Source organism: Esox lucius, chromosome 2, assembly GCF_011004845.1.
Source record: "Esox lucius isolate fEsoLuc1 chromosome 2, fEsoLuc1.pri, whole genome shotgun sequence".
Taxonomy (NCBI): Eukaryota; Metazoa; Chordata; class Actinopteri; order Esociformes; family Esocidae; genus Esox; species Esox lucius.
In genome coordinates this window covers 7114597-7134593 of record NC_047570.1, presented here as the reverse complement: position 1 = coordinate 7134593, position 19997 = coordinate 7114597, and the positions used below count along the sequence as shown (strand labels likewise).

The 19997-nt window shown below is 40.3% G+C and overlaps 1 protein-coding gene across 2 annotated transcripts; it reads left to right on the top strand.

Moving 5' to 3' along the window:
- Positions 1-2835: 2835 nt before the first annotated feature.
- Positions 2836-18080, top strand: fas (Fas cell surface death receptor). 2 transcript variants are annotated; one of them, XM_010891388.5, is made up of 9 exons: positions 2836-3097; positions 3719-3818; positions 4043-4177; positions 11163-11280; positions 13403-13485; positions 13587-13679; positions 13855-13904; positions 15746-15764; positions 17051-18080. In XM_010891388.5, the coding sequence occupies exons 1-9, from the start codon at positions 3056-3058 to the stop codon at positions 17374-17376; spliced, it is 966 nt and encodes a 321-aa protein (XP_010889690.2). In that variant the 5' UTR covers positions 2836-3055; the 3' UTR covers positions 17377-18080. The 2 variants fall into 2 exon arrangements, with proteins under 2 accessions (XP_010889690.2, XP_010889692.2); XM_010891390.5 differs by having other exon boundaries at positions 2837-3097; positions 13403-13479.
- The last annotated feature ends 1917 nt before the right edge of the window (positions 18081-19997 follow it).

The window sequence follows — 19997 nt, the reverse complement described above, 5'->3', positions numbered from 1 at the left end:
TCTCTAGTTTTGCGTTTTGCTAGTATCCTGTCACTGCTGGTAGCATGAGGCCCATTAAGGTTGCACAGGTAGTCCAGCTCCTCCAGGATGGTACATCCATTCATGCTGTTGTAAGAAGGTTTGCTGTGACTCCCAGTACAGTCGCTAGAGCATGGAGGAGATACCTGGAGACGCCCGTTACACGACGAGAGCTGGACAGGGCCATAGAAGGGCATCAACCCAGCAGCAGGACCGGTATCTGCTCCTTTGTGTGAGGAGGAACAGGAGGAGCACTGCCAAAGCCCTACAAAATGACCTCCAGTGGGCTACTGGTGGGCATGTTTCTGACCAAACTGACAGAAACAGACTCTATGAGGGTGTCATGAGGGCCTGACATCTCTAGTGCGACCTGTGCTCAAAGCCCTGCCCTGTGCAGCTCATTTGTCATTCGCCCGAGAACACAAGAATTGTCAGGTCTGCGATTGGTGCCCCTTTCTCTTCACAGATTCACACTGAGCATGTGACAGACGTTAAAATGTGAACCTTATGCTACCTGCAACATCATTCAGCATGACTGGTTTGGCGATGGGTCGGTGATGGTCTGGGGAGGCCAGATTTGGGGAGTAACGGATTGCAAAAAAGTTACTAATAGTAACTGTAATGCGTTATGTTACCAACTAAAACCGAATACCAACTAAAACCGAATTACAAATACTTGAAAAAAATTATGTTTACTTTTGGATTACTTCAATAGAAAAATAATAGTCGCGTGAAATAATTTGCAATAAAGTTGCATGTTAGATTTTTTTCATTTCATGTTTTAAAAACAACAGTATTGGAACCAAAATAACAATTGCGCCCCTCATTTGTTGTGTGTGTGATCATCATGTGTGCAAAGGTGGGCGCCCATAATCAGATTTTTGACTGATGAAGCGCTACTATAATTTTCTCTGGTTTTGCTTGGTTGGATGGCTGAAAACAGAATATATCTACGATAATATTAGCCTACCCATATAAAATGTGATTTAGATATCTACTCGACGCATCTCTCAGAACAATGATAGGCATTATAGGCCTACCTGGGGTTATATCTTTTTCAAGTTTCAAGGTTTGTCAAATGCACTGAAAAACACAGCCAGGAAGAGTTGCACTGAACAATTGTCTAGAAGATTAGGCAACTATTTGTTAGATAGCTGTAACATGGCGCTGCTTTCAAGATAAAACATGGAATTTCCCCCGACATTTGAGGAGAAAAGGTTTGTTGGGAAGCACTCTGCCACAGGATGAAGTGACTGAGGGGGCAGAAAATAACATTTTTCTATAGAGAATTTATAACTTAAACTGGGTGGGGGGGGGGGCAGAAAATTCAACTGACGGGGCTAAGCCCCCTCTTGCCCCCTCGTGGCACCGGGCCTGCTCTGTCAAATTAGGATGTTTTGCATTTGGACGCTGCCATCTCAATTCCGTCCATACAGAAGGGCTGGGCCATGTGAGTCTGCTTGCTTTGCATCTCACAAAGTTGTGTTAATTGGTTTATCACAACTTTGGCTGCTGACGACATTGACTTTAAGCTGAGTGCATGTTTATAATCACTGTTTATTTAATTTGCATTTTAAAAATGGGCCTAATAATCGCAGGTCACGTTTGCGCGGGTACAACTTTATTTGTGTGCAGGTGTTCATGATTGCAAACCTGCATTCACATGCCGGGGGTTTGTGCAGCATTTTGAAAATGTTGGTGGTCGTGGAGCAGAACATCAGACTACAGATTATGTGTACGTGTGAAAAGCTACAGATATCTTGATTTTCATATACAATGTCAATACCCTTTTCGAGCAATTGACATTTATTTTTCAACAATGTTTTGAAGCAATTACATAATAACACAAATAACAGAATAGGCTAACACATCCTATGATTTTGGGTTATGTTCAGATAAAAAGTCTGATATTGGAAGATCTAGGGTTATTAGATTAATTGGAATGACTGAAGATCTGACAGACCTTTAGTGTAGAGATGTAGCCGGATTATATTGAAGTAGAAAGCAATGGTTTAGAAACCCTTTCCAAAGGGACTGTACCCAACCCATGAGGTAAAATGCTAATTCTGTTTTTGGCCATCTATGTAAACATTGCTTGATCCCGCAAAAGGTTTTCAATTGGTTATAGGTTATTCCTATTTGTTTTATAATGCCTCTTAATATGAAAATAATCTAAAAGTAATCAGTGTTACTGAGTTTCAGTAATCCATAAATTACGTTAATGATTACAAGGTAACTTGTAACTGTAATGGATTACATTTAAAAAGTAACCTACCCAACCCTGGGGGGAGGCATATCCTTGGAGCCTTGCTGGATATACCTTCTATTCTCCCCTATGAATTTACACTATATGAATTCTTTATACCCTAGTGAGTAATTCTCGAAAGCCATGTTCCACGGCACAACGTCTGTTTTTTATAAGGCAATTTGCATTGCTGTATTTGTCTTACAGTGTACTGAACTGGTGTCAATGGAGTAGGTGTCTAAGAAAGTGCTGCTGGCTATACCCTGTATTTTCCTTCATGAACTGACACTCTATATCAGGGGTGTCAAACCAATTCCATGGAGGGCCGAGTGTCTGCAGGTTTTTGGTTTTTCCAATAAATTGTTTCCCAGTTCAGACCTAAAAACAACCAGGTGATGGGAGAAACTAACCAATTAGTGACCTAATTAGTCAATTAAGTACAAGGTGAGTGAAAACCTGCAGACACTCGGCCCTCCGTGGAACCGGTTTGACACCACTGCATTATACACTATGCAATATACTGACAATGGCGCATTTATTCTGAAGGTTTCCTCATTACAATACGATAATGACGTCATCGTTAATGCTGCATGCAGAATACTAGTCTAATGTTCAGTGTTGCCAGATAGGGAAGGAGAAATTGTCTTGGGCGAGTCGATTTACAGATAGGGTTGTATAGTAAAAAGGGGGTTTTCCAGGTCGTTTGGCCAGTATACTGTTAAGGATTCCTGGCAATCCTGTACAGTAGTATGTCCGGCTTTCCAAACTGCAGTTGTTTTGTTGTTAAGTAAAATGACCAAGAAGATTGTGCTACTACTGGTCTTGTACAGTTCGGTGAGTTTTGCGCTCAATGTTTATCATCGCTGACATAGGGCCTGTAGTTTGAATAAGTTTAACTATGTCATATAATTAGAATGGATGGCTAAACTGGTAGCAATTTTGTCAAACCTTTTCATGTGGAAGAAACAAAGTAAACCCGAAGTCTAATACTCTTACAAACATACAATTTATCGCTGACTGTCATTACCACTGTATGAGAAATGTTTCTCTATAACTCCGTGAAATTCCGATCACGGAGTTGAATACGTTTCACTTTTCAGTGTTTGTACATGTTGGGACTTGTCCGCATGTTTGTTGTTGAATCATTACAGTTAGCCTATGGACCTTCTTGAGAAGCCTTTTCGGGGGGGGAAAAAGTATTCTCATTCAAAATGTACCCCCAAAAACGTAATCCTGAGCCTTTAAAAAAATACTACATTTGACATGTTTGCAATGGGTTATTGTACTTAAAAACACTTAAGCCAATAAGGTACTTAAAAAAGTCCCTTAGGAAAAGGGGATATTTCCTGATTCATTTCATTTTCCTGGCTTTACTTCATAGTAAAATGTATTTACACAGATGAATAAGAGATACACTCAATATACGTTTCATAAAGTACTATAATTTCATTGCAGTCTATGGTTTGTCCAAAACCTCACAGAGCAAAGCGGCAGAGTTGTGAATATGAAATAAAACCTCAGGATGATGGGAAGTCATGCTGTCCGTGTGCTCCGGGTAAGAACCTAAGATTATAAAATTTTTTCCTGAAATAAAATGACACCTCAATAGCAGCAAAAGTGTATTTACATTTTGGGTGATTCACTTGATGTATATACATTTTTCCTGTCAACTTCTGTCAACTGCATGAATAATATGATTATACAGTATTCTATAGTATATTGGCCTACCGTATGTCTTAACCTGTTACTGTGTCTTGGTAATTTATTACCCCTGTACAGGCCAATACCAGGAAAGCCCCTGCAGTAAGAACGAAAATGACACAAACTGTCAGTACTGTGTTCCAGGAAAGACTTACAATAGCCACGCTAACATCCTGAAGTCCTGTGAGCCCTGCACATCCTGTAACCCAAATGGTATGTCTCTATATACTGCATATACATTTTCCTGACTCAAATGTGTACTAGAGGTACATTACCGTTCAAAAGTGTGACGATCAGAACTCATTTAGAAGGAAGTACAGAGACGAAATACTCTTGGCACAAATTAACAGTTCATTTATTAAATCATTTGCAAATGAGAGACGCGTCAAACGCTTACAGACATAATCATCCGAGGAGTCTCTGACTCAAAACATAATTTCTACAGTATTTATTACATAGAAAAAGGGGTGTGGTAAGATGCTGCCATCTGTCCTGCGTCACATAGGTTTTACCCAAAGGGTGGGCTGTCCCCCCACCTTATCCTTTCTGCCATAATGTTTACTGTAGTGTTTACCCAAAGGGGCCAACTTACTTTACTCCCCCCAAGGACCACATTCCTGAGGAACAAAAGACTGACACCCTTCGTCTAGGCAGGAGGACATGGCCCAAATACCTGTTAATCCTCTGATATCATACAGACATGTGTGTCACAATCAAAGTAAAGATTTCAATACCAGCCAATAGAAAGACAGACATTTCTCAAATGTACCTTAATTCAAAATTACCGTAACAAAAGTTTGGGGTCAACTAGAAATATTCTTGTTTTTGAAATAAAAGTGAAAGAATTTGGCCATTAAAATAACATCAAAGTGATCAAAAGTACAGTGTGCATGGATGTGCATAATGGCGATCAAGAGACAACTTTGTCAGCGAAGCACAACATTACTGCCTCCACTCTTTCCTACTGTAGATAGTGAATGGGACAGCTTGTTACTGCACAAGCGAAATACTTTTGCGGGCAGACAACTTTATTTTAGTCTGACAGACTAAACAAACCTGACTAGTTGTCTAGTTAGCAATGGCATTTTCCATATTCGAATGAAATTGGAAAGAAATGCGAGAAAACAACCAAAAGTTAGCCTACTACACAGCTACTGCTACGCTTTCTATTACAAGACCGAGCTACCAACCACGAGCTCCACAGCTGATATGCTTGTCTATCAAGTTATCACGACAGGATTGCTGTTGTTATCTAAAACATACTACCAATATTTCACAGCATAAAACATGGATAACACTAAACTAATATCAACAGTTTGTTACTCACCTCAATGTCATTATTGCTTTCAAAGAGCAAGGACGTTTCTAACTTCTTATCATCAATCAACACAGAAACAATCTCTTCTAAAATTAAAAGTAGTGGCCGCTTTGGCGCTAGCATTTTGAGTAATGAAATTAATAAAACCAAAAAAAGTCAAATGACAGAATACCCTTTTCTAGTTTCTTATTAATGACGTCATCCATGGGAATACAATAACCGGCTTTTATCAGGTAGATTTTGGGATATTTACACAAATATTATTGTCGAAGTAACACACTCATTCAGCGGCCGCTACAGTAATTTGAAAGGCTGTCGACAGCATAAAAAATAAATAAACATTGATTCTAGAGATCAGAATATTGATACAATATTGTGAAAAAAAGATAAAATCATTGTATTGGCACAGCAATACAATCTGTTCAGTATTTGGATGTTCCCTTCAACCGGGAACAAATCTATGGATAGAAGTGTCTTAATATTTGTAAATATAAATAGAAAATCTGTGCGTATATTCATCACAACTCACAAATTAAAATAGGATTTGTAAATGTGAAAAATTATTTTGTAAATAAAAACATTATCTGCAAATAAAATATGAAATATGTGAACCATATTTTGCAAAAGAAAACGTCTGTAAAATATTTACAACTGTTGCTTAACATTTACAAATGGTAATTTTATTTATGGATCTGAACCTTATATTTACAAATTTTTTGACATATTTTCCTTCGGTCAACAAATTTTTTTTCGCATTGTTTCAGTCAGAGGGTTCGCTTGGTGGGACTTATCTGGACTAGAGCCTGGTAGATTGGAGTCTATGGCTGTTTATCTGATACAGTGGGGAGAACAAGTATTTGATACACTGCCGATTTTGCAGGTTTTCCTACTTACAAAGCATGTAGAGGTCTGTAATTTTTATCGTAGGTACACTTCAACTATGAGAGACGGAATCTAAAACAAAAATCCAGAAAATCACATTGTATGATTTTTAAATAATTAATTTGCATTTTATTGCATGATATAAGTATTTGATCACCTACCAACTAATAAGAATTCCGGCTCTCACAGACCTGTTAGTTTTTCTTTAAGAAGCCCTCCTGTTCTCCACTCATTACCTGTATTACAGTTGCTTTGGTGCATTTCTCACATCACTATTTACATTTGCACAACAGTTAATGCAGTTCTCAAAACAATTAGTACAAACTGCAAAACCTAGTTGATAACCTGCAAAAGCGTGTCAGTTGCTCAAAATGGATAGCTCATTCCTCAAAAGCAAGTATTCATGTCAATGAAAGTGTCAGTGTCATCAAGATGAAAAGCCCTGACACCATTGTTTATGAACAAGATAGTCAAATGGCTTTGTCATGTTTTCATTATGACGGTTTACTCTGTAAATGTTTTCCAATGCAAAAAAGTCAGATCTTGGTGACACTACTTGAAAATGCTCAAGACAGCACTTTATACTATTTGCACAGCCATTTGAAAAAACAGTAAAGTTACACATTACTGTATTTAGTGAGGTAAATGAGTACAAGACACTGAATATGTATTTTTCAAATTTTCACTGCATATGCTCTTTGCAATGCTAATACAACATAGATGACTTATCAAATGTTTAAACTGAGAAAATGTATCACTTTAAGGGAAGTTGATTTTAAATTTCATGGCATCAACACATCTCAAAAAAGTTGGGACAAGGCCATGTTTACCACTGTGTGGCATCCCCTCTTCTTTTTATAACAGACTGCAAACATCTGGGGACTGAGGAGACAAGTTGCTCAAGTTTCTGAATAGGAATGTTGTCCCATTCTTGTCTAATACAGGCTTCTAGTTGCTCAACTGTCTTAAGTCTTCTTTGTTGCACCTTCCTCTTTATGATGTGCCAAATGTTTTCTATGGGTGAAAGATCTGGACTGCAGGCTGGCCATTTCAGTACCCGGATCCTTCTATGCAGCCATGACATTGTAATTGATGCAGTATGTGGTCCGGCATTGTCATGTTGGAAAATGCAAGGTCTTCCCTGAAAGAGACAACGTCTGGATGGGAGCATATGTTGTTCTAGAACTTGGATATAACTGTCAGCATTGATGGTGCCTTTCCAGATGTGTAGGCTGCCCATGCCACACGCACTTGTGCAACCCCATACCATCAGAGATGCAGGCTTCTGAACTGAGCGCTGATAACAACTTGGGTTGTCCTTGTCCTCTTTAGTCTGGATGACATGGCATCCATTTTTCCAAAATGAACTTCAAATTTTGATTCGTCTGACCACAGAACACTTTTCCACTTTGCCACAGTCCATTTTAAATGATCCTTGGCCCAGAGAAAACGCCTGCGCTTCTGGATCCTGTTTAGATACGGCTTCTTTTTTGACCTATAGAGTTTGAACCGGCAACGGCGAATGGCACGGTTTTCTGGAAGTATTCCTGAGCCCATGTTGTGATTTCCATTACAGTATCATTCCTGTATGTGATGCAGTGCCATCTGAGGGCCCGAAGATCACGGGCATCCAGTATGGTTTTCCGCCCTTGACCCTTACGCACAGAGATTGTTCCAGATTCTCTGAATCTTTGGATGATATTATGCACTGTCGATGATGATATCTTCAAACTCTTTGCAATTTTTCTCTGAGGAACTCCTTTCTGATATTGTTCCACAATTTTTCACCGCAGCATTGGGGGAATTGGTGATCCTCTGCCCATCTTGACTTCTGAGAGACACTGCCACTCTGAGAGGCTCTTTTTATACCATATCATGTTGCCAATTGACATAATAAATTGCAAATTGGTCCTCCAGCTGTTCCTTATCTGTACATTTAAATTTTCTGGCCTCTTATTGCTACCTGTCCCAACGTTTTTGGAATGTGTAGCTCTCATGAAATCCAAAATGAGCCAATATTTGGCATGACATTACAAAATGTCTCACTTTCAACCTTCGATATGTTATCTATATTCTATTGTGAATTAAATATAAGTTTATGAGATTTGTAAATTATTCCATTCCTTTTTTACTCACAATTTGTACAGTGTCCCAACTTTTTTGGAATCGGGTTTGTAATATTCCCTTCTTGTTGGCCAGGGCAATCAATGGTTGCTCTCTGTCCAATGCGATTCCTTCTACGTTTTCTACCTTTTGCCAGATTGAAACCCGCCTTATCAAGGTATATGAATGTGTGCAGCGTTTCCCTGGCCTCCAGCTCCAGTAGATGCTTTATTACAGAAGAGGGAGTGAGAACAACTTTACCTGTGTAACATAATGCATTTTGGACAATATATTGTACAGTATGCACTGTGAATACACATACAAAGAACTGTCATGTAAGTGTAGTGCATGTCACTACACAAAGTAAACAGTTTACAGCACTGAACATTAGAATATGCATAGAACACATACATGTTTTACCTGTACATACTGGTGACGGATCTCCTTCACTCTGTCGCTGTTCCGTTCAAATGGCACATTGTACAATTGTTTCATGTGCATTTCATTCCTCCTGAGCACTCTGTCAATTGTAGCGACTGAAACAGATTCAATATTCCCAAAGACGTTGTCATCCTCTGTAACAGCACTTTGTATCTCTCAACCTTATGGCATTGTTTGCAATCACCATTGCACAAATGGCTTCCTCTTGTTGCGGAGTAAATCGGAGTAAAAATTCCACCTTGTCTTGCAATCCTGTGTGGTGCAGAGTGAAATTACAGTAAATATGGCAAATCTTTACTGTACACTACAATACACTAAATGTGTGATGCAGTAAAGCTGTATGTCTAAATGTAAAATATACAGCGACAAGTTATTGTCCCACTGCACTGCACTACTGTCATTGTGTCATACATAAAGCTTGCAGATTGTTTAGTGCTGAATTACTGTCCATTTATACACACCTGTTCTCCCGACGAAATGTTTGAATAATTGAATTGACAGTGGTTCTCCCAACATTTGGCTGCACCCTACGACCAGCCTCAGCCATTGTGAGGCCGTGATTGACAACGTGATCCACACTTGTAGCCCTGATTTCATCAGGGATCTGCCTATGTACTTGGCCTCCTCTTCCCCTGTTTTGTCCCCTTCCCCTGCCTCCCCACCCTCACCCCTCTTCCACGAGGCTGACCTCCCATCTCTGTCACAGTATTGTAGAAATGGCCCATATGAAAATGTTGACACTCTCTTCCCTCTTCAATTTTTGCTTGTTTTCACATTAAAATGTGTCTGTACAACTCCATCTCCCCCCTCTGTGTGCAACAATACCGTTGTCGTCTTTTTGATCAGTGATATTCAATGGCTCGTCTGTTTTTATTATAGGTCATACTGCATTATAGAGCAGGACCCAAACATGGCATTGTACAAGGCAAAGCAAACGCAATCATTTTAGTTTTTCTGGAAAGAACAGTATCCTAGGGTGCGAACAATAATGGCAAGGGACACATGTTCAGCCATATATGTGGTGCGTTCCTGATGAACGCGGATAAGGCAGGGTTTTTCATTTTTCAAGTGAACCAACAACTACTGAAAACATGCTCTAGACAGCCATGCTAAGTCCCTGCAGCATGTTGTGTGTATTGCTCCAAATGAATAAGGTGATGCGAATCACAGTGGAAATTCTGTCCGGGTCAGTAGATTTCAGATCAACTGACCCAATAGGGCCAGTGAGAAAAAAAGTTACCTTCGACCCTGGTTTGATTACAGGCTCAAAATTGCCAGAAACAATTAACTTTCTACTGAAACCCGTCAGTCTATTGTTGTTCTGAGAAATGAAGGCTATTCCATGTGAGAAATTGGCAGGAAACTGAAGATCTCGTTGATTGATGTGTAGTACACAGCACAGTGCAAACTGACTCTAAACAGAATAGAAATGAGTTCAGTCAGTGGAAAGGGCAGAGCTTGCCTTTCTAATGGATTTAATGTTCTGAGATAACATTTGCCAATTTAAGAAATGCAACATGTAGCCTATCACCATAGCTGTAGAACACTTTTTTGTGTTTTCTAAATTAGCCCATTAAGAATCCTGTAAAATTAGCCTAAAACGCCAGATCAAGGCATATCCAAAGTAAACACTAAGATAGCCTATCAGAAATATGTACGTGTGAACTGAAGTAATGACAGAGAAAATGTGAAAGATTAGGCACATCTGCAGTGTACTTTGAAATGATGCAACAAGAGTCAGTGGATGTTCATGGTTATCATAAGTGGACATCAGTGGACTACTATGGGGCAACATAGGTGAGTTGTCTCAGTTTCATTGTTGTTTGTATGTTGGTGGTCTGACAAAGACGTTTATTGGACATGCTGTGTTGATTGTATCTTGAAACGGTTTACATCATTAGAATCACAAGAATCGTAACTTTCAAAAGATATGTGGCATGTGTACCAATGTACACACAGCCGTTGTGTACACTGCACAGTTTACTTCACAATGCGACGGCCCGTCGGTGGCCGGGGAATTCCAACAGGTTTTAATTGGTCAAATATCACTGATTATTCAAAAACATTTCATTTGATAGTTTTCTGTTATTTGAACAATCGTAAAATGTTGTGTGCATGGAATTTGGGACTGCTCACATTAGCTTTAGCTTGGTAACTGGCTATCACCAATGCAAACACTGGAGTCATATCTATATTGTTTTTTGCCTGTTGTTTTGCCTGTTGTTCTACTGAAATCAAACTTCAGATCATAAAAATAACTGTAGACAAATTAATCCAGAAGCAAATCAATTATCTAGTCGCTTTGCCAAATCATCAGATAACATTTCAACAAGGAAGGCCCTGAATGTGCAATGTTTCCATTGATCACGACCTTTGTCTGCAGTATACGTTGCCGTTACAACTGTAATTAAAGTGCATTTACATAATACTCACTCTGGTGTTTCTTCTTTGCAGTCAATCTGGTGGAGGTGAACAAATGCACCATCTATCAGAACACAGTATGTCAATGCCAGGAAGGCTTTTTCTGTGTGGATGGCAGGGAATCCTGCAGCTCCTGCCACCCATGTAATATGTAAGTACAACAGATTACAGTGACTGGTGTGCCTTAAACACCCTTCTTCCCACTAAACAATCTAAAATAGACAAAGAACCCATATAATGGTGAAAAAAGGATAACTAATTAATTACGGATAACGCACTAATTATTGTGTTGCACTGTAGAAAAGTTCATGCCTGAATGTGTGCATGTCTGGGAAGCAAAAAAAAAATCTGCATAAACCTTATTGGATGATTCTCTTAAATTGGTGGAAGAACACATTTATCTGCAGCAGATAATGGGTAAGAATTAATGCAAAACCATTCACTGACTTACCATTCACTATTTACCAAGCAACATTATTCATCTTGTAGTGGGGCTATAAACTTTTTTATTAAGCATTGCGTATACTTAATTCCATACGGAAGAAAAATAGTTTATGCGAGCTGTACTCTCATCTCTCATCCACTTATCCGGTATCAGGTTGCGGGGGCAGCAGCTCCAGCAGGGGACCCCAAACTTCCCTTTCCCGAGCCACATTTGCCAGCTCTGGCTGGGGGATCCCGAGATTGTACTTGGAGAGCAGTCGTAGTGAACCCTGTCAGTCCTTTGCTGCCAAATTGGCAGCAAACAGTCAGAGGTGTCTTTGGAATGACCAGGGCATGACATTTCTTTTCCACCAATAATAGCATTGCGATTAGAAAGATAAAAACAACTCTGGTAATTCCCATTCATGCTTTTGATTGGACAAAAAACACTGAGAAGATCTCTTTCCAAAATCCTCTGATCCAATTATGGTCGTTATTACAAGACTTTTGTCTTCTCTTTTTTGTCAACCAAAATTAAAGTAGGTTTCTTTTAGTTATTGTCAATTCTGGATCTATTTTGTCAGTTATCTTCTCGTCAATGGCCACTGAAATGTAGGTATTTTAAAAATCGTTTCAATTTTTTTATTTTAATCACTTTCTGTTGACGAAACACTGCTGGGAAGGAGCGTGTCCTCAAACCCATGTTTGCTGGTAAGAAGGCAAAGTATATTGCAGGTCACTAATGTGTATTTTTTAATTACAAATACTATGCATGTGGTAGTTGACTTTTCTGTTACCCTGTAGTTACAGACAAATAACTGTTGTCAAGGTCGTATACAAAACACTTAAACAAAAACGAATGCTAAAAACAACTTCCGCAACAGTACTGCCTCCGAAAAGTCAATCGAAAATGGGATGGCTGGCGATTGACAAGAGGAGGGCTGCTGATTGAGCTGGGGAGGGCTGACGGTTGAGCTGGGGAGGGCTGACGGTTGAGCTGGGGAGGGCTGACGTTTGACCAGGGGAGGGCTGACGGTTGACCACGGGAGGGCTGACGGTTGACCACGGGAGGGCTGACGGTTGACCACGGGAGGGCTGACGGTTGACCACGGGAGGGCTGACGGTTGACCAGGGGAGGGCTGACGGTTGACCAGGGGAGGGCTGACGGTTGACCAGGGGAGGGCTGACGGTTGACCAGGGGAGGGCTGACGGTTGACCAGGGGAGGGCTGACGGTTGACCAGGGGAGGGCTGACTGTTGACCAGGGGAGGGCTGACTGTTGACCAGGGGAGGGCTGACTGTTGACCAGGGGAGGGCTGACTGTTGACCAGGGGAGGGCTGACTGTTGACCAGGGGAGGGCTGACTGTTGACCAGGGGAGGGCTGACGATTGACCAAGGGAGGGCTGACGATTGACCAAAGGAGGGCTGACGATTGACCAAGGGAGGGCTGACAGTTGAGGAAGAGGAAAGACAGAGTTCCTGGGGAGGAAGGATAATGTTTTTAATATGTACATATCTGTAACGATACTGGTTGAGTCTAAGTATTTGGTACACCAGTCTAATCACTGTCATTCCATCTTCTGGTCTTATTGTAACACTGTACACGGTAGGTACGGTAATATTGCTTGTACCAGATCATAGCATCTCTGATACAAGTCTGGAGCATGTGTAATTTGTCTTTAGCTTTTGTTCTCCCAAATACCTAATTCCCAGAGGCCACTAGACAAGGGGCCAATTTGGATCATCAGCCACATTCTACATTTACATCAACTTTACATGACTGGCTTTAAAATACACATTGTTATGGTTTATGAAGAGACCTGAATCAAATCTTATAATTTCTCTTCAAGATGTGGGGATGAAGGCATTGAGGTACCCTGTACGGCCACAAACGACACCAAATGCAGTGACGTCAAAGAACATGGAGGTTTGGGTAAAATAATCTCATTTTTATGCATTAGTGATTTGTAATGTGTTTTCATATTTTTGATCTATATATTAAAATCACACATTTGTCCCATTTCTTTGTTCCAGGAAGAATCCTTCTAGTACTTATTCCAGTCGTGGTCTGCATCCTTGTCTGCATCGCTGTCTTCTTTTACTTATGGAAAAAGAAAGACTGTTTTGGTAAGCATTTGGGTTGTTCTGCTTGATTTAGGCTATGCTAAATTGCCTGTATGGGGTGGTTAACTACTTGAAAGGAGCAGACATCAGTTTTGTTTGTTAAAAGGCTCCCTTTGCAAAAGTATCAACATAGTTTTTTTTTTGTCTTTCATATGAAAATATGTATTTGCTTTGTTAGAAACATCAACAAATCCTGTGAATCCTACCCAGAGACCACCGGAAGTAGAGGTAATTATCTTGCACTACTCCACTCTGTCTCTGAAAAAGCTGCTTCAAATACAAATATGCACCTTGAGCCTGAGAAACGCTGGGATGACACAATGGATGAGATCATTGTGTCCCTTTACTGAATACCTTTTTGCTGGACCGCGTCAGCGGAGGCGACCAAGAAGAGCGAATGTCACTGACCAACAGACAATTGTTAAATAGGGTAGTGGTTAGAGACACGGACTGTCACGCAGGCCATCCTCGCCACCGACCTAACAAATTAGGCATTACAATTTGTTCAGGATAGACTATAACTTTGCATTATATTGTGATGGACGAACTGCACCAGCAATGAACATATTGCTCTCGTTTTAGATTTTACATAGTGTAGTTGAAATTACGTAGTGGTTAGCTATTCAACTGTCTGTTTGTTTTCTAAAGAAATAAACTATGGAGTGATTTGAGTAATTGTTTTCATCATAGGTACTATAAAGTTATTAGCTGACCGTCCCCAGCATAGCATAGTGGATAAAGACGTGGACTGTCAGGTTGGTGACTGGCGTTCAAACCTTGCCATTGGTCAAACAAATTTGTTCATATTGCTCTCATTATCAATTTACATAGCGTAGTTCACTTGGTGTAGTGGTTAGCCATTCAACTGTCTATTTGTTTTATAAAGAAACGAAAAGCCATGGAGTGATTAGAGTCATTGTTTTCATTATAGTTTACTGTATAGCTATTAGCTAGCCATCTACAGTAATCTCTTTCTAATTTAACGTTTTGAATGTAAGGAAGCGATCCTGTATTACCTGTTGTTGGTTTGGATGTTAACTAATGTAGGGAACCGTGAAGTTTCGACTAAATGGTTTGACAGTGCAAGTAAACAGACACCACATCACTACACACATATCACGTGCACTCACACCCGCTGTTTAAGTATCGTAGTCGTTACAGACGCGGTCTGTCACATACTAAACCACGGATCGAATCCAGCCAGGGCAATAACATTTATCCATTCTTATGGCGGGCTGGCAGAACTAGCCTTGCCTGGTTTCTTTTCTTGTTTCAAAGTAATGTACAGAACAGGTTTTTTATCCCATAAACAGCTGCCTGTGTGTTTGTTTAGGATTTATCCTATTGACAATGATTCATATAGCAAACCGTGTTCATTATTTTGAATTGTCTGGAATTATTTGTCAGTAACACCATAATGACAAACTGAAAAATCAAGTCATGATTATCCAAACAGGTTATCCATCTTGTTCAGCGTAACCATTATTATTTTTGACTGAGACTTGTAAAAGCGGGCGTTCATCAAGGGTCAGTTAGCTTAAAAAGGAATGCCATGGGCCCTGTTTTCGTTTTAAAATGAGCACCGCTCTTCTGACACTAGACTTCTCACCATTCCAAAAACTACGCTCTGTAACATGGGTCCGAGCATTCAGTATTGTGGCCCCTTAATTCTGGAACTCTCCCATCAGCCACTTGCAACTCTGATTCCATCACCACCTTCAAAAAAGGTTTATTCATGCTGGTTTTCCCTCTGTGTACTGTAGCTTGAACCTCAGTTAGCTTCAGCTGTGGTTCATAGATTTATTATATTTTCTTTAATAGATTTTCTGGTTCTTCTTGTTTTGTGTTTGTTTATTTGTTTTCGCTGTACATTGTCCATGGGTTTCTTGAGGCACTTAAAATTCAATGTGTTATTATTATTGTGAAATAATTCTAACTTCGGCTTTGTACCTTCTCACACTGCTGATGTGTGCTGTAATTCCCTGTCAACGCAGGCTGATGTGTGTTAATGCTTACATTGTCATCTAAATTTACCCATTAAACATTTGTTTTCCCCCTCCAATTTACAGCTACAGCTGCTTCCAAAAGGTAAGCAGATCGTCAATATGTCCAGAGTATATATGTTTGACCAGAGTATACTCTTATGACCCTAAAGTATGCCATTTCAAATTGTACATTTCAATCAAACTTCTAGAATCCTATCAATGGTTGAATTTACTCAGAGTGGTCTCATGTACCTTAAAGCCTTAGAATCCTACTGGATCATGCCACTCGCCCTTTCCTCTGACTTACAGTGGGGAGAACAAGTATTTGATACACGGACGATTTTGCAGGTTTTCCCACTTACAAAGCATGTAGTGGGAAATCCAGAAAATCACACTATATGATTTTTAAGTAATTAATTTGCATTTTATTGCATGACATAAGTATTTGATATATCAGAAAAGCAGACCTTAATATTTGGTACAGAAACCTTTGTTTGCAATTACAGAGATCATAAGTTTCCTGTAGTTCTTGACCAGGTTTGCACACACTGCAGCAGGGATTTTGGCCCATTCTTCCATACAGACCTTCTCGAGATCCTTCAGGTTTCGGGGCTGTCGATGGGCAATACGGACTTTCAGCTCCCTCCATAGATTTTCTATTGGGTTCAGGTCAAGTGACTGGCTAGGCCACTCCAGGACCTTGAGATGCTTCTTACGGAGCCACTCCTTAGTTGCCCTGGCTGTGTGTTTCGGGTCGTTGTCATGCTGGAAGACCCATGACCCATATTCAATGCTCTTACTCAGGGAAGGAGGTTGTTGGCCAAGATCTCGCGATACATGGCCCCATCCATCCATCACCAAGATGCTTGCCTATTGTCCTGTAGCCCATCCCAGCCTTGTGCAGGTCTACAATTTTATCCCTGATGTCCTTACACAGCTCTCTGACCTTGGCCATTGTGGAGAGGTTGGAGTCTGTTTGATTGAGTGAGTGGACAGGTGTCTTTTATACAGGCAACAAGTTCAAACAGGTGCAGTTAATACAGGTAATGAGTGGAGAACAGGAGGGCTTCTTAAAGAAAAACTAACAGGTCTGTGAGAGCTGTAATTCTTACTGGTTGCTAGGTGATCAAATACTTATGTCATGTAATAAAATGCAAATTAATTATTTAAAAAATGTGATTTTCTGTCTCACGGTTAAAGTGTACCTATGATAAAAATGACAGCCCTCTACATGCTTTGTAAGTCGGAAACACTGCCAATTTTGCAAGTTATCAAATACTTGTTCTCCCCACTGTATGTGTATGGGCATTGCATTGCCGTTTGATGGCAGGTTTGAATGAATCCCAGTATAAGTATTCCGTACAATCCCCATTTTGTCTTTTATTTCAGGTCTTGACCTCCAGCCACACATCTACGACATTGCAGAGAAATTGGGGTGGTTGGACATGAAACAGGTAGCTGAGCGCAGTGGGATGTCTGATACCAACATACAAAGCCACCAAATTAACTATCCAAATAACTGCCAAGAGCAGTGCATCAGTTTACTGAAAGCCTGGGTGGAGAGGGAGGGCCTAAGGAACTCCTCAGAGAAGCTGATCAAGATCCTGTTTGACATGAAGAAAAAGGCCAAGGCAGAGAATATACTTGAAATCCTTAATCGGGGGAATGGTGTCTCAGGGGGGAACATCAGGACAGAAACACCGGAGATCCAGTGAGGGTAATGGATGTGTCAAAGTAACAAGACATAAAGAACATTACCTCGTCCTTACCTCGGCACTGGTAAAGAACATTTAAAAGACCTTGTAAAATATATGACCAGTATCTGGAAACAAAAGGGTTTGACTAGGTTTTTGATAAATGTAATTAATGAACTGGAAATGTATATTTAATATAAATATTCTTAACAGAAACATTAAGGCATATAAAGGTACAATGTGTAACCTTTTTGCATTGAAAGTGCTATAATTGACCACCCTAAACTGGTAGGATTCATTCAATGAGCCCCAAAGAAGGAAATGTAGCAGTACAACTCAAAGCTTTGAAAGGCTAAATAAAAATCCCTTGGTCGGGCACGAATTGGGAAAAGTATGCCTATGACACTAGAAGTCAGGTGATATGATGCAGACTGCCCCTGCCTACCACTCATCGTCCAAATTAAAAAACATGAAACCAAGAATGGAGAAACAAGATGCTGCGATTAAACGTTACCCTGTCCTGCATCTTCACCAGTAAGCCCAAGAGACAGCGGAGTGATGCCAGCTTAGTTTCAAAAAAAGTGACATGAAGGCTGGGGAAATCACATATCAACATCGCCCTGGCTTTTCAGAGATGATGAGAACTCAAAAACCTGCTGGGCAGAAAATCAACAGACATTGCTTTTCTATTACTGAACAGATCAAATAAACTGTTTTTATTTTTGTCTTTCTAGCTGTCTAAAGTAATGTTACATCCATACATTTTTCTGGGGGTGCGCAGCATTGCCAATCCGTCTTTTAACTCTAGCTAGCTTGCTGTCTATTTAACGAGCTATAGCTACAGTGGGGCAAAAAATTATTTAGTCAGCCACCAATTATGCAAGTTCAAAAAGATGAGAGAGGCCTGTAATTTTCATCATAGGTACACTTCAACTATGAGAGACAATGAGAAAAAAAATCCAAAAAATCCCATTGTAGGATTTTTAATGAATTTATTGGTAAATTATGGTGGAAAATAAGTATTTGATCAATTACAAAAGTTCATCTCAATACTTTGTTATATACCCTTTGTTGGCAATGACAGAGGTCAAACGTTTTCTGTAAGTCTTCACAAGGTTTTCACACACTTACTGGTATTTTGGCCCATTCCTCCATGCAGATCTCCTCTAGAGCAGTGCTATTTTGGGGCTGTCGCTGGGCAACACAGACTTTCTATGGGGCTGAGATCTGGTGACTGGCTAGGCCACTCCAGGACCTTGAAATGCTTCTTATGAATCCACTCCTTCGTTGCCCGGGCGGTGTGTTTGGGATCATTGTCATGCTGAAAGACCCAGCCACGTTTCATCTTCAATGCCCTTGCTGATGGAAGGAGGTTTTCACTCAAAATCTCACGATACATGGCCCCATTCTTTCCTTTAAACGGATCAGTGGTCCTGGTCCCTTTGCAGAAAAACAGCCCCAAAGCATGATGTTTCCACCCCATGTTTCACAGGTATGGTGTTCTTTGGATGCAACTCAGCATTCTTTCTCCTCCAAACACGACAAGTTGAGTTTTTACCAAAAAGTTATATTTTGGTTTCATCTGACCATATGACATTCTCCCAATCCTCTTCTGGACCATCCAAATGCTCTCTAGCAAACCTTAGATGGGCCTCAACATGTACTGGTTTAAGCAGGGGGACACGTCTGGCACTGCAGGATTTGAGTCCCTGGCGGCGTAGTGTGTTACTGATGGTAGCCTTTGTTACTTTGGTCACAGCTCTCTGCAGGTCATTCATTAGGTCCCCCTGTGTGGTTCTGGGATTTTTGCTCACCGTTCTTGTGATCATTTTGACCCCACAGGGTGAGATCTTGCGTGGAGCCCCGGATCGAGGGAGATTATCAATGGTCTTGTATGTCTTCCATTTTCTTATAATTGCTCCCACAGTTGATTCCTTCACACCAAGCTGCTTACCTATTAGGGATGGGCACAGTACTCGATCACTCTTGTACTCGAACCTGACTGCGACGATCGATCATAAAAACGATGATTCCCCCTCGACACTCTTTTCGGTGAAGATTACGGCGCGAGTGATTTTTGTTCGCGTGACACTGAAATCGAGCGCTACTTTAGCGAGCCATGCATCACTGTAAATCAGGATCCTCTACTGTGGTGGAAGCTGAACGAGAATCGCTTTACAAAGCCGAGTATCATTGCCCAGTGGTACCTAGCTGTTCCTGCGACATCTTTTCCAGCGGAACGCGTTTTTTCCACCGCCGGCTTAATTGTGAATAGACTCTGCACACGCCTCTCGCCTGAGCACGTAGACCATCTAATCTTTTTGAACAGCAAAATGTAGGCTGTAGTCTATGTTTAAGTTTCATCAGTCGTGGTAAATAGCCTATACAGAATTTTTTTTCTTTTTGTTGTTGTTTGTTTTAATAAATGATTCCGTCTGTTTTATAGACTATACCCAAAGTGTCGTTAATTGTTAAACTTTTTTTCCTTTAGCTTTCAAAAAAAACTAAGCTGTTCGTTTTTGTTGTTGTTTCATAAGCACAGTTGAAATATGCTGCTGAAGTAGCCTAACACTTAAGTGTTTTATTTTCTGTTGAATAAAGTAGTTTAAAAGCATCATGTGTGTTCATTTTTATGATGAAGA